The 15,714-nt window shown below is 44.1% G+C and overlaps 1 protein-coding gene across 3 annotated transcripts; it reads left to right on the top strand.

Moving 5' to 3' along the window:
- Positions 1–7,811: 7,811 nt before the first annotated feature.
- Positions 7,812–12,353, top strand: LOC137073111 (GTPase IMAP family member 4-like). 3 transcript variants are annotated; one of them, XM_067441284.1, is made up of 5 exons: positions 7,812–9,220; positions 9,347–9,826; positions 9,925–10,010; positions 11,202–11,259; positions 11,481–12,353. In XM_067441284.1, exons 2-5 carry the CDS (start codon positions 9,820–9,822, stop codon positions 12,335–12,337), a joined length of 1,008 nt encoding a protein of 335 aa, XP_067297385.1. In that variant the 5' UTR covers positions 7,812–9,220; positions 9,347–9,819; the 3' UTR covers positions 12,338–12,353. The 3 variants fall into 3 exon arrangements, with proteins under 3 accessions (XP_067297385.1, XP_067297386.1, XP_067297387.1); XM_067441285.1 differs by having other exon boundaries at positions 7,812–9,565; positions 9,664–9,826; XM_067441286.1 differs by lacking the exons at positions 7,812–9,220; positions 9,347–9,826; positions 9,925–10,010 and having other exon boundaries at positions 11,216–11,351.
- The last annotated feature ends 3,361 nt before the right edge of the window (positions 12,354–15,714 follow it).

The raw sequence follows: 15,714 nt of genomic DNA, 5'->3' as shown, positions 1-15,714 counted from the left end.
CTATAATAAAAGTAACTCTTTACCAGGGAAAGTAACTATTTTCGTTACTGTACACAAAAGAAAGTTGCTATAAGTCATATGATTTAGTTTTTTTGAAAACCAGCTTTCACAAGTCATTTGAAATGAGTAGAACAGACAAGTGTTTATAACTTTTTTTAAATGTTCAAATATGTAAAATAACTTGGATGCCCAGGGGAATGCTGTTTCATGCATACTGAGCTTTTTACACTGTTGAAGACTTGGATTCCCATCCTAAACATAGACAAAGTTTCAAAAACTATGTTGGACGTTTGATGGAGTATTTCTGTATCAAAAATACTCCTTCCGGTTTCTTGCAAGTTTCGGAGAGGTTTTTTTCGACTATGGGTCGGCTTGACCTCGACAGAGCGGAAGATCCTTGTATGGGCCGTATGGGCTCTTCTCCAGGAAAGGTGTGCGCGCGCGCATGACTAGATGCATGCCTCCCATAAACAATGCTCTCAGGTGCAGCAGATCCACGTACTAGTCCGTGCAACACGTCTGTCGCGCCGCGCGCGATGTTGTTGGCTATCGTCGCGTGAGTAAACATCAGTAAACAACACGATCGTGTATAACGTTAGTTAATTTATCAATGGAGCATGCGATCTATGGTGTGTGTTTAAATACATTTGTTTAGCTGACCAATATAGGCGTCAGTTTGTTTATTGGAAAACCACCCAAACTTAAACCTAGCGTTCTCACAAAGCGTGCTTCGTCATTCAAATGCGGTTGTCATCCAACGGTTAAAGGGATACTTCACTGCCTTTTCATATTAAACTGCTATTATGTTATTATATTATTATTACTGTTATTATATTATTATGAATAACATAGTTTAATATGAAAAAGCGGTGAAGTAACCCTTTAAGTTACTCCATTGTTGTTATGTATAATGTTAAACTAGTCTGACGTGCAAAACCGTTTTGCCCTCTACTGCTAAGGTTTAGTCGCATACAATAGTCCATAAACCGAATCATGTCCTCATAAACTGCGAGTAAAGACACACAAATGTTGACAGGCCACTAAATACAGCACATACCACAGAGACGGACGTCCTGCTGTTGTTGCTTCTCCTGTTCAGTTTATTTCAGCCTCTGGATCTGATTCTGGATCATATCTGTATTAGCTGAATCTGATAGCCATGGTTTATTTAGGGTAAAGTTTTCATCTCCACGTTTGAGGATGTCAGCTTTCAGAAGCTCTCGTGCAGTAGCTACGCGTTCGTCATTCTTTAGCTCCGCCACTCAATACACCTCCAGGCGCTCGTTTTTTTCTGGAAAGACTCGGTACAGCCTATATTTCTTTTATAAATATAATAAAACTAAAGACTTTTCGGAGCTATGAAGGATGCAATACTACTCTATAGGTACTCAAGATTGACATGAGATTGACTGAAACTGAGTGTTTCACCCCCCCTTTAATTATAGTAAAGCCGCATTTTATTCTCAGTAATGGTAACAGCGTTGTAACGGGGGAACAGTAATTCATTTGATTACTCGTTACTGAAAATATCAATGCCGTTAGTAATGCCGTTTATCTATAACGCCATTATTCCCATCACTGATTATAGCCACGCATCCAACACCTCTGAGTTCTACGGCAGAACAGCGGTTCACCATTGGCTAGCTCCTGCGTCAGCATCACATATGCATTGAGGTGCTCACATGTACAGCATTGGCCAATGGTAAGCCGGCATTCTGACATTGAACTCGGAAGCGCTGCACTGTATTTACTACGTCAGACTGACACAGACCAGACGAAATTGTTGAATAAAGTCGTTAGCTTTGTTTTTTTGTTGTTACCAGTCTGACATTAGTTCTGGTATGTGTGGTTGTCAAGCTAGCTGTCAGGATTTAAACTGTTACAACATGTGTTGTTATAGTTTCAGAGTAGAAAAAGTAAGTGGTTCACTTTACCCCCTTGATTTCTCTGGTCTGTCTCAGTTAACCCCTAAGCTGGGGTAGAGTGAGACACAAGACCACTTTTATTTTTAAAACAATCCTATTTTCACTGACCTTCGTCCTGAATACATTCTGATAATTTCCATTGCTAGGAAACATCCTGAATTAATGGGAAATGTGTCACTTTTACTGATATATCATTTTAGCTTGCTTAGAGGGGAGCAAATATAAAAACTGTCTCACTTTACCCCACTCTCCCCTATACGATGGTAGTACTGTTCACTCATGGAGATCAACTGGAGGACAAGAATATTCACATATTTGTGCGGGACAGCCTAAAACTGCTTAGTTTTATCAAAACACAGTAGATGATACCACATGTTCAACAATGAGTGTTATTTCAACATTGTGTTATTTGTTTATTGTATGATTTTATTTATGTTTAGTAGTGTGTTACTCTACGAGGCCTTCTTAATTGCCCCCTTGGGGACAAATAAAGTTGTTGAATTGAAAATGAAGAGCAGAGAAAATCCAAAGCAGGCCATTAAGTTGTCATTCAAATGTTAATTATTTTAACAAGATAAAAGAGATCATGCAAAATGCGTGTTATTATTTATTTAGTACTGTCCTGAAGGAGACATAAAATATGTTTACATATAGTCCACAAGACAAAATAAAAGTTGAATTTATAAAAAATAACCCCAATGACCCCAACCACAGCTGGGAGGGAAACAGAGGATGACAGGTCTAATTAACACACTGACAGCAAAGCACTAGAACAGAAATACAGCCAAGAATCAAAAACACACTCAAACCATGACAGTACCCTCCCTTTCCTGTGAAGGGGGGATTCTGAAATCCACTGCTGCTTCGATATACCTGTATATATTTATATCCTAATTAACTTCATAATCAAAACTTTAATCAATATTTATCCTATATTATTATAATGATTCTATCCAGTTTTGTTTTAGTTTTCTTGTTTTCTAAAGTGTATATTTGGTCTCTGAGGAGTGACGGAGGGTCTGGCCTAGAGATGTGTGATGTGTCACTATACACTGGCAACAAGGTCGTGTGTTTGGATTTTTGAGATATCACACACCCCTAACATGTCAGGAGTGCAGGAACAGGGTTTGTTCACTTAGCCCGGCTTCCAGAGATGAAATATGGATTCGTCTTTCATTTAATTTATTATATTTTATTCCTTTTATATTTCCTTTTACTGAAACACTAAAGACTCAAGATTAATATTGCCTGTACTATTGTGTGTCCCTCTCACTGAAAGAAAGCACATGGTATCAGAATGTTTTGGTAAGACCTAGTTAGAACTGGAGCTTAATCAGCTCCAACCTTGGAGAGACTGTGTATCTGTGTATGTGCGCAATATTCTGTTATAGATCAGAATGGTGTACAATGGGCACCCTAAGAGATGGGTGGACTTGTTGTTCTGGGCAAGCTGGCGTCTGCTCCAGATCTGGAAGGTCACTACGGGCCTAATTCTGGGTGAAAGCATCAACAAGTGACACCTCAGTGGAAACGTGCATCAGATTAACTGACTTAAGTGGAAATTTACCATGACTGTGCATGGTCTCTGAGCCAATCAGAACCATCCACATCGCAGTAATGACGTGGATAAGACCTTGAAAACGGTATAACTGTTGGGACAATTGTATGTACCACGGGAACGCGGCCTACGAACTCCTTGTGAGACTTGAAGCTGGCTTCTGCTTTTGAAACTGCAAACTATTCTTAAGTAAAGTTTTCTTTTAATTAATTGCAATCCTGACTCTGTCTTCATTTCTTCACTACTGGTCCTGGGTCATAAGCTGTTAACCACTAACACTTGGAAGGCATGTCCTCCCGCTGTAATAGATCCAAGGAGTGGGAGGGTGGGTGCCCTGGAGGCTGACAAAGTGTGGCAGAACGGCAGTCTCCAATCCCAGTCTTTAAAGTGTGCAGAGCCGAACATTTTGGCCTCGGCTATGTTGTGTGTGTGGGCAGCACACATACTGGTGCCCGTCCCTGCCCTGAGTCCAGAGAGGACTTCCACCTCTGACACCTGTGTATTTTAATGGGGTGACTTTGTTCCCCATCCAGAGTCCAGAGCAGGGTCGTGCAGAGACCGTTGGAGGGGCAGGTGCTCAAAGTATTAAAGGGGCACATGGAACAAGGCTTTTAATCGGGCTGTGCTCAAAATATCAATACAGCAATATATTGTGACACATTCCTTTCTGATACACGTTTCAATACGGATGTTTCTGTATTGACATGGCAGCAAAGGCCGTGATGCAGTTCTGAAAAGAAACCTTTAAAAGGTCAAAAGTTAAACAAATATTTAAAAGAAAATAAAAAATTATTTCCACCTATTAACTCTGGGATTAGAAACTGTTATACTTATGATTCTGTTATACAGAATAGTAAAGAACAGCTGTTATAGTAAACTGTGTAGGTAGGACACGGTCATTATTCAAAATCAACGTGGCCTGTTACGTACAGTACAGAATAGTTTTATTTAACGTCATGTCAGTATCTGTGGCTATTTTCATGGCAAAAACTGAATTACAAATATACAAGTTACATTTATGCAATAAAAAAACAAGCAAAAAAAACACAAAAACAGCAATATTATACAAGATTTTTAACATTAACTTCTAAAAACTTTTCTGGTAAAAATCTTTTAATCTTAAATTCCTAAATAAATCCTTTAGTGGGTTTGCTGCCTTTGCTGTTGTTGTTGCTGCTGATACTGCTGGAGTATATCCGAGACTATAGACATTAAAACAAGCGGTAACACTTTACTTGAAGGTGTGCATCAGACTGACATGACACATTCATGACATGACACGTCATGAATATGAAGGAGTTTTTATGTTTATGACAACTGTCATTAGGCTAAGTGTCATTCGCTTAATTAATGCAAAGATGACATTATGTGAGATTTCTTTGTTAGTGATAGTGACAAACTTTAAAATTTAAAGTTGTCATAACAAAGACATCTCACATAATGCCATCTTTGCATTAGTTAAGCGAATGACACTTAATGACAGTTGTCATATACATGCATAAAAACTGGATAAGTGGGGCTTTAGTCGATGTCTGAACATCAGACTTCCATGTGGAATGATCCGGGTTCAAGCACCACTTGGAGCGGGTGATGTGAACCAGAGAGATTACAACAACAACAACAACAACATATTTAAACTCGAAAATGCTTTTACTCGCTATCACGACGGTAAGTGATGCCTAAGGGGACGTCTGCCAAATCCAGCAAGTTGTTGAAACTTATAATTTTATGAATTAAACTTTGTTTTGTTTAAATGTTCAAATTCCAATGTTGTGCATTACAGAGTCATTTCTTTTACAATATAACGAAGCTGTGGAATTTAACATGTCTGTTTTTAAATGTTAAAAGTAATTTTGATTGATACAAATTATATGTTTCAACTGCATGGAGGAATTGGCAGACGTTCCTTTGGGCATCAAGCGCTGTGATAGCGTGTAAAAGCGTTTCCCTTTCGTTCAGTCACTCCGACGTAACGTCAGTGACTGATGAATGGGGGTTTCGCCTAGAAGCCAATCATCTTCGAGATCTTAGAAAACGCCCAATAGCAGTGCCAATGCTATGGGCATGCGAGATTTGCATGCGTAACTCCGCCTACCCACCTGGGTATATAAGGAAGTAGCTGGCATGAATCGCATTATGTTTCTGCTTCGGAGCCAAGAGCATCTCTTCACTCCGGCAAGCCTGAATTCTGAAGTCCTCTCTTCAGTCTTTGAGACGAGCGGTTCTCCAGGGTGTTGGTGTAACGGCGCGTTCCAGCGATCTCACATTGCCTGCCTGCTGATCTGTGCAGTGATCTGCAACAGCTGTGTGTGTTTTCCCTGGGAGCTTCGGCACTCTGCAGAGCTTCCTCTCACAAAAAGAGCTTGCGTGTGGCACGTCTTTTTCAAGACGGGTTGCCTGCGCACTTCCGGGTGCGGTCGATATCTGTTGCTGTCTCTGGGACGCATTCACTGCTCGACGTGTTTGGGCCCAGCACGTTCGGACAGTGTTTGTGGATGTGCTGTTTCCTCGGTGGGAACATGACCATCGCGATGTTGTGGTCGAGACTCAATGATCTCTGTAAAGAGAGAGAGTCCCCTCTGCCACACCCCGATCTACCATCTCCGAGAGAGGTGGTACTTTGGCTGGTGGCCAGGGTGACCTGAGGGCAGGGTGTTGTGGTATTAAGAACCCCGACGATCATTTCTTGGGCCACTCCCGCCCTCTTGCACATCGCTTCCAGTGAGTGTTGGACTGAAGCAGCGGGACCGTCTGCTGACGCCCCATTCGTTTCAATCATACTCCAGATAGCGGCGAGAGGTCGATTGCCGCATCTCAAGGTGGGCTAGAGTCCTTTGGGGATGACGATTCGGCTATGCTCCGCCTCCGGGTGTGGTAGCACTGTAGAATCTGACCTAGAGTTGACAGCCATGTTATCTCGGGCAGCTGCGAGCCTCGGGCTGGTGTGAATCTCCACCCTGTCACGAGTGCTCGCGGTTGGGCGATTGGTTTTTGGAGGTGGCACCCGACAGCTGTGGGCCCCGCCCCCAATGCCATTTCGCTCCCGAGATGCATGAGGAGTGCACGCGGTCCGGGAGATCTCCGGGTCTTCCCGCGACCGTTCGGTGGCCTCCTCCGCCTTCTCTGCCCTCGAGGGGTCGCGGCCTAAGGGTACACTGGGGTCCCTCCCCCTCAGTCAGGTGCTCTGTTGCGCACTACGGTGTCCACTGAGTGCTTTGACTTGACACGGTGAGGCTATCCTAAGCGCCCTCCCAAGCCTGTTGACTCATCTACTTCGGTGGCGTAGTCAAGCAGTGCTATGGGGTAAGCTGCCGCCCCGATGCGTATGAACGAGAACAGAGCTGATCCAGGGTTATGAGCCCCCTCGCAGAGCAGACCCCTGTGGAACGCGAGTCCTTCCCTGGTCTCCTCTGTCAGGGCGCAGTCGTTACCAGTGCCCCGACCCCGGGCCGCTATGCCACCCGAGTCCGGGCCGGTAACACTGCCTCGAGAAAGGCGTGCCGCCACCGATCCCGCCCAGCGCGGCGTAGGTGACCACACGCCCCCTGGGTCAGGAGATGTCCACAGCTGTGGTCCGGGAAAGACAATTGGCCTTACTTGGTAGATGTGGGAAGGCTGAGATAGCCCGCCTCCTCAGCTCGCCCATATCCCAGGCCGGCCTTATCGGCGGCACGGTCAGGGACTGCGCCCAACAGTTCTTGGCCGTCCCCAGAGGCAGACCGAGGCCATCTGCCCCGGCGGCCTGCTGCTGCACCTAAGCGCCACCGGCACAGTTGCTTCAGCCTCCTCGCCGCCAGGGCGACTTCCGGTGACCCCCTCCCGCGTGGCCACAGCAGCAGCCATCACCCTGGCCACGCCGCGGAGCGCGCTGCAGGAAGCCGTCCCAGTCCACGCCAGCCCCGCTGCTTTCTAAAAAAAAAAAAAAAAGGCCAGCGGCGCTCCGGACGTGGACAGCTCTGGGATGGGCAGTTCTTTCAGGGGACGGTGGCAGGTCCGCCCCTTCCCCCGGTGGAGGGCCGGGGGAGAATCCTTTGTCCAGCTGCTGGCCCACGGGTCGGCAGCACCCTTTGTAAGAAAGAACTGATTAACCCATCCTTGAGCACCCAGAGACCAGTGACGGCAGTGTGCGCCGCCCCCAGGCCACGCCGCTCTCGTCCCTCTCTGTCGCCAGCCCCCTCTCAGAGCAGACCCCAGTGGAACGCGAGTCCTTCCCTGGTCTCCTCTGTCAGGGCGCAGCCGTTACCGCCGCCCCGACACCGGGCCGCTACGCCACCCGAGTCCGGGCCGGTAACGCTGCCTTGCTGCCCCACCGAGGGTACGCCGGTGCTCCGCATGACCCCGTTGGTACACTCCCTGGGAGCGTGGCTACAGCTGCCGGGACTGTCCCGCTGGGTCGCACGGACCATCCGGCTCGGCTATGAGATTCGGTTTGTGCGAGCTCCTCCCCGCTTCCGGGGTGTCCGGTACACCATGGTGGGGTCCAATGCCCCAGTCATGCGTGCGGAGATCGCGACCCTACTGGCGAAGGGCGCGGTCGAGCTCGTCCCTCCAGCCGAGATGAAGTCCGGCTTTTACAGCCCTTACTTCATTGTACCGAAGAAATCCGGTGGGTTACGATCGATCCTGGACCTTCGCGTCCTGAACCGATCCCTGTACAGGCTTCCGTTAAGGATGTTGACTGCGAAACGCCTTTTTGAATGCGTTCGTCCATGCGATTGGTTTGCAGCGATCGACCTGAAGGACGCGTACTTCCATGTGTACATCCTTCCACGACACAGACCGTTCCTACGGTTTGCGTTCGAAGGGCGGGCATATCAGTATGCCATACTACCATTCGGGCTAGCTCTGTCCCCTCGCGGCTTCACGAAGATTGTCGAGGCAACCCTGGCGCCACTCAGGCAGCAAGGGGTTCACATCCTGAATTATCTCGACGATTGGCTCATACTGGGCCACTCTCGGGACCGGGTGTGCGAACACAGAGACCTCGTTCTCCACCACTTAGCTCGTCTGGGCCTTCGGGTCAACTGGGAGAAGAGCAAACTCTGCCCAGTGCAGAGGATCTCTTTTCTCGGTATGGAGATCGACTCGGTCGCCATGTGTGCGCAGCTTACCGGTGTGCGCGCGCAGTCATTGCTGACTTGCCTCCGTCAGATAGAGAGCAAGAGTCAGTTCCACTGAAACTGTTTCAGAGGCTCCTAGGGCATATGGCATCTGCAGCCGCAGTGACGCCGCTCGGATTGCTTCATATGAGACCGCTTCAGCACTGACTTCACGATCGAGTCCTGAGATGGGCATGGCAGTCTGGCACGCTCCGGGTCCCAGTGACTCGGGCCTGCAGACAGACACTCTGTGCCCTTAGAACGAGTTTCCCGGCATGTTGTTGTGTCAACAGATGCGTCCACCACGGGCTGGGGTGCCATGTGCAATGGACATGCAGCCGCCGGCTCTTGGTCAGAGAGCCAGAGCCGCCTGCATATCAATTGCCTCGAGTTGCTGGCAGTACGGTTCGCCCTGCACCGCTTCCTAGCGTTGTTGAAGGGTCAACACGTTCTAGTCAAATCGGACAACACGGCCGTAGTAGCGTACATCAACCACCAGGGCGGTCTACGCTCCCGCCGCATGTCTCAACTCGCCCGCCATCTCGTTCTATGGAGTCAGAAGCGCCTGAGGTCCCTTCGTGCTGTCCATATCCCGGGGATCCAGACGCATGCGAATGTGAATGCGTTGTGATGCATGTGTATGTTTAGTCCCATTTAACGTGCTGTAGACAATATTAACGTATATAGATGATGTATACTGAGGTGAATGTTTATCTTACTGTATACAGACCGATTCTGATATATATTTTATTTGTTTATTGCAGACTAAACACTTTATCACTTCTGTTTCCTAATGGCTGTATGTTTGACATATAAACGGACCTACTGACGAGATCTAAACGATCTTCTGTCTCCTGTCACACTTCTTGATGGAGTTTTGTAGTGGACTAGCACTCCACCTAACTTCAGAAAAAATTAGTCCTTTACAGTAATTGATATTAAACAGGAACCTAGGAATGAGGAAATAGGAAGCAAAAGTAAAAGTTAAGTATTTCTAATTCATGGGAGCATCAAAAGCTTTGGATAAATCAAGAAAGATATCACAAACTCATATTAAATTCTACTATATTTTACAATACAGCACTAACCAAAATGACTGAATGTTTGGAAGCATCAGATGACAGAAAAAAAAGCTTGAAGCTCCTCCCTTTCACAGATACAGTACAAGGTATAAAGGACAGTTCAGAGAGAATGAAACTCAAAGCGATACAGAGAGATTCACACCAGCAAATCTGCAATGAAAGGTATGACAGAATTTCATTTTGTACATTTTAGCACTGATGTTAACTTCTGGAAATAAACTACAAATGCTAATGCATAATAATGATTTCTCAAACCACAGCAAAAAACAGCCAGTCTAAAGAACAACTTAATGCACCCATGCCCTGGTTTTTATACCTCCATGATGTGGTTGCGCATGGTTTACGGGTAAGTATCACTATCACACTGGATAAATCATTGATTGTTGTTTAGACTCTTGCTCTGTAGCTTTCATAGGTGGACAGTAGTATTTTTATTTTCAACTCAAGTACATTTTTCAAGTACATGTATTTTGGAAAACTTGTACTTCATTACAGTCTAAAGCCTCGTAATTTTTACTGCACTACATTTCATAAATAAAATTATTTTATTTTATGTTTAATACTAAACATTTAAAAAAAAAACATTAGTACTTTCTTACTTGTACTCAAGTGAAACTTTGAATGATAAATGATAATTGATAATAATTAAATCATATTCAATATGAAAGTAGTGCAGAAAAAAAAATGCTTTGGAATGTTGTGAAGTAAAAGTTTTCCAAAGAAAAACACTTTGATAAAGTACAAACCGAGCCAGACAGAGAAAAATGTACTTCACTATTCTGTCCACCTAGTTTGAAATGCTAGTAAAACAAAAATAGCTTTGTCGCAACATGCCTCTTACCAAAAATCACTGACAGTGTTTCTACCAGCATGATCGTATGAACATCCCTTAGGCAATGATTCTTTGAAAAGAAAATGGTCCTTTATTGGACATTGAGCTGTGTACAATGAAAATACCTGCTGTCATTTTACTCATAAATCCATAAGCTCAGGCTTTGTTTCGACATAGTGACAAAACAATGAACAGGATGCCTAACATAATAGGATGAATATAAAGAACAAAGTGGATCCTTGGACTGTGACTGAGAGCCACTAAGCACCTTTTGTTTGTAAGGTCTTTTGTTAGATAACATTTTTTCCTTTGAATGCAGCATTTGCTTTAAAAAGCATTGAAATGATCAAAAATTCTCCTTAATTTTATAATGTATAATGACTTTATTGTGAATGTTGTTGAATATATTCATTCAAATTAATATATTATTTATATCTTAAAAAACTAAAGTTTCAACATTGCAATACATTGCAACATGTAATAGAACCCAAAAAAAGGGGAATGCAGAATGATAATGTCTCATTTTCCCCCCTGATGATTGTAGTAGGCTTTTAAGAATTAAATAATTAAAAAGCAAAATAACTAAATAATTTCTTGTGGAGCAGACCTAAATTTTAGCAGTATTTTTAATGAATTGTTTTAAATATCACACCTATGCAAATCAATCATTGTATAAAAATTGTGTATTTATACACTTATTTGCAGCTAAGGACACCCAAGACTAACACTTCATTCAGTGGTGATCTGGAAGAAAAAGAGACTGGTAAAATGATGTCAATAACTTAGGCTGGTGGTCCTTTTCAAGCTGTAGATGTGTTTGTGATTTGTAACCTATAGCCTTGTTAACTCAAATGGGTTTGAAATTATTATTATATTATTTATTTACTATATTATTATTATTTATTTGTTTGTTTAATCAATTATGGCATGAAATATAATAATAGAAAACGGAATAAGTAAAATAAGTCTCATGTTCTCTAACAGAACCAAAAGGTGAGCTCCGGATTGTCCTTCCTGGAAAGACAGGGATTGGGAAAAGTGCAACAGGAAACACCATCCTGGGAGAAAAAGCCTTCGAGTCAACGGGTTCGGCTTCATCTGTTACTAAAGAATGTAAAAAAGAATGTAGGAATATTAATGGAAGAAAAATTTCAATTATTGACACTCCTGGTCTTTTTGACACAAGTATTAGTAAAGAACAGGTAGAGAAAGAGATTAAGAAGTGTATATCTTATTCTGCTCCTGGTCCACATGCCTTTCTAGTTGTTGTTAAACCAGAAAGATTCACAGAAGAAAATGCAAAAACAATAGAATTCATTGAGAAAATATTTAGTAAAGAGGCAAGATATTATAGTATGACACTGTTCACTCATGGAGATCAATTAGAGCAGGATATTAGGACATTTATCTGCAGTAATTCAGTATTACGAGCATTTGTCAGGAACTATATGGGACGTTATTTTGTGATTGACAATAAGAAGCAGGACTCAGCACAGGTTAGGCAGTTGCTGGACAGTATTGATGAAATGGTTAGTCATAACTGTGATGAATACTACACTAATGACATGCTTCAGAAGGCAGAGAGAGCAATTGAAAAAGAGAAACAACGGATCCTGAAAGAGAATGAAGAACAACGAAAGAGAGAGATGGAAGAGAAGGAGAAGGAGATATGTCTAAACACTAAAATCAGTGAACAAGAAAAGCAAATAGAGAAAATGAAAAAGCAGTTAGCAGAATTCCATGAGAAGCAGGCAAGGATTCAAGCTGAGAATGACAATTATTTCATTCGTCATCTATTTCAATGTTTTGATGATTTTATCACATTTTGGTTTTCAAAATAAACATTTAGTTTTGTTTCATTAGCCCTCAATAACATAGCCTATATCACATAACTTCAGAACAACTGATGTCTCAAAATAATTTTGCTTAGCTGCCAGCAGCTATGGTCACTTCCACTGACATTTCATATCAGTTTCAGTTGAAGCTTTTTTACATTTATGACTCACTTTCATAAATTACAACTCACTGACAATTATTAATGCTGTTGTTTCCCAATAAGAGTAATCATAGTGGTAGGTTTTTTAGAAAGACTTTTAGAAGGAAACAAATCTATACAGTAATGTAACACCTTACAATTCAATTCAAAGACTGGATTTAACCTGCAATAAAAATAAATGAAAAATCATTAATCTCTCATAATACAACTGGCGACTAACCTGGAGAGAAGATCGCCAAGAAAGAACATGAACACCCCTTGCCTATCCTCCTATCCTTTCACCCTGACTACAATCACTGAAAGTTCTCAATGTCTTTATAATACCTATGATGTATTCCTCTTTCTTCCTCTTTTATGTTTGGCATCATTTTAAATGATAGATAAAATGGTCTCAATTTCGCAGTAGTCTTGTATTATAAGAATGGAAAACTTATGAGAATTCTGTTCTCCGGTGGTGTCTAAATAAAAAGTTTAATAAAAAGTAATCAGTTCTAATATTATTTTAAGAATTCAAAGTTAGAAATGCATCCATGTGTCATTCTCATTCTTTGTTTTGCTTTGCCCTGCTGAAGACCATTGTTGGTTGAAACATGTTGGCTCTTGTAATTTTAAAATGACTTAAGCCATACCTAATAAAGGCTTCTTACAGTTTTTTCTGAATGCTTAAGCGCTAATCGTGATTCTTGTAGCACAATTTCTAAAACTATTAATACGTATAGCAAAACCACTCACTGAGTTTGCAAAACTAAAAGCACAAACACTGCTTTGCACTAAGTTTGCAATTTTGTTACACACACTTTGCAAAACTGTAGGCACAATTCACTGCACAACACTCTTTTTGCAGAACTTTAAACACAACTCACTGCTTACATTCAATTACCAAATTTCTAACACACTCCTAGCTAAATTATACACATGTATGGCTATCATTAACATTATTTTGCCAACTGTCTGGCACACTTTCACATGCACTATAAATAAGCCACAGGTAAGCTGTCTGTGTGGAGTACAATGGAAGGAGCAGTAAGAGTGAGAATCTGAAGAAAGAGGAGGAAGAGGACGCGGAGGTGAAGAAAGAGGAGGAAGAGGACATGGAGGTGTAGAAGTAGGAGGAAGAGGACGTGGAGTTGAAGAAGCGAGAGGGTTAGAGGAAGAGGACAAGGAGGAGCAAGAAGAGGACGAGGAGGGGAAAGAGGAAGGGTAAGAAGAGTAAGAAATAGAATAACTGATGACATCAGAGTTACAATAGTGGACCATGTCATCAACCATGGGATGACCCTGAGGGAAGCTGGCCAACGAGTTCAGCCTAATTTGAGAATCGGTAAGTACTTTGTAGCACTGCCATACTCTAATAAGAAACACAACAGTACCATACATGCAAAAAAACTGAAACTGTTACTTTACAGAATTGCTAGACGTCCAGATGCTGGGGGCAGAGGAAGAATGTTCACTCCAGAGCAAGAGACCCATATAGTGAACATGGTGATTGCCAATAATGCAATAAGACTGCGCGAAATACAGCAGAGCATAATTGATAATGACACCAACTTTCAAAATATACACAGTGTAAGCATTTCTGCACTAAGTCGTGTACTTGTGCGTCACAAAATAAGAATGAAGCAAATTTCGAGTTCCTTTCGAGAGAAACACAGAACTTGTAAAGCAACTGCGACATACTCACTGTTCAGAGACCAGAGTACACCTGATATGTCATCATATGGGACACTGTTAGTTTCCATAGGGCTGCTTTGGTCCGCAACTGGTTTACACCCATTCTTAATGGCACTCAACCTCCCTCCATACTCTCCATTCTTAAATCCCATCGAGGAGTTCTTCTCTGCCTGGCGCTGGAAAGTGTACGAGCGTCATCCTGTCACGGTTCATGGATTCCCTGTCTCACTCTTGGGTGCGTGTTGAATGTAGGTGAGGGCGGAGCCTGGGATTGGCTCATCACGCACCTGTGGCTGATCACCTGCACCAGCTGCAACTCATCACCTTCACCCTATTTAGTCTCTCTGTTTCTCTCTTGTCTTTGTCAGAGCGTTGTTGGATGTTTCCCCTTGTGTCTCCGTGTTGGTTATCGTTTCCCCCTTCCGTGAAACGCTGGATCCCTTCCCGGATTACCTCTACCGATCTCCCGAGTCACAGCTGCTCACAGCCTGCCCGTGTCACCAACAGAGCCTCTCTCACTGCTCCGTCTTACCCGGACTTCTTCAGTGTTCTGAGTTTTGACTTCTGTGACACTATCTGTCTTATTAAACTGAGTTACTTGCAATTGAATCCTGCCTCTGTGAATCCGTTACAGAACGCTCTGACCAACCATGGATTCAGCGAGTATCAACGCCCTACTGACCAGCAGCAACGAGAGACTGGACCAGCAGGAGGCGAACTTAACTGCCACAGGACAGGCAGTACACACTTTGGTGGCACGGGTGGCCGAGCTGACCCAACAGATGCAACAACTCGTCGGTCCCACTGTGCCCGACCCACCGCCGACCCCCCACACACCATCCGCATCGCGGCAACCGGAACCACGTCTGCCTACCCCTGAGAGTTATGCCGGTGAGAGCAATTATTGCAGAGCCTTCCTTACCAAGTGTTCCTTGTTTTTCGCTCTTCAACCGCAGACTTTCAACACGGAGAGATCCAAGGTGGCATTCGTCCTCACCCTGCTCTCCGGACGAGCCGCACTTTGGGGAACGGCGGTGTGGGAAAATCAACATCCTTGCAGCTCCTCGTTCCAGACGCTGGCGGCGGAGATGAGAAGGGTGTTTGACCGAGCGGTAACCGGAAGAGAAGCGGCACGTCAACTCGCAGAGCTCCGTCAAGGTAACCGCTCGATCTCGGATTATTCCATCGAGTTCCGCACCCTGGCCGCCGAGTGCAAGTGGAACGAGGAGGCACAGTGGGACATGTTCCTGCATGGGCTGGCTGACCGCATCCAGAAAGAGATTTTCATGATCGACCTTCCGGAGAAGATTGACGGACTGATCGAACTGGCGTTGAGGGTGGACGCTCGTCTGAGTCGGCTGAGATCCAGGATGGAGTTTCAGCAAAAGAGTGTCGAATGCCCTCAGGCCAACGCTGCGGATGCGGTCAGCTACACCTTCGACCCGGAGCCCATGCAGGTGGGTCGAGCTCGGCTCTCCCGGGAGGAGAGAGCGAGACGGAGATCCCGTGGTCTTTGCCTCTACTGCGGCGGGACCGGACACCTGCTAGACT

The sequence above is a fragment of the Pseudorasbora parva genome, chromosome 4 (assembly GCF_024679245.1).
Source record: "Pseudorasbora parva isolate DD20220531a chromosome 4, ASM2467924v1, whole genome shotgun sequence".
NCBI lineage: Eukaryota > Metazoa > Chordata > Actinopteri > Cypriniformes > Gobionidae > Pseudorasbora > Pseudorasbora parva.
Note: the sequence above shows the minus strand (reverse complement) of the source record. Positions and strands in the feature narration are given on the sequence as shown.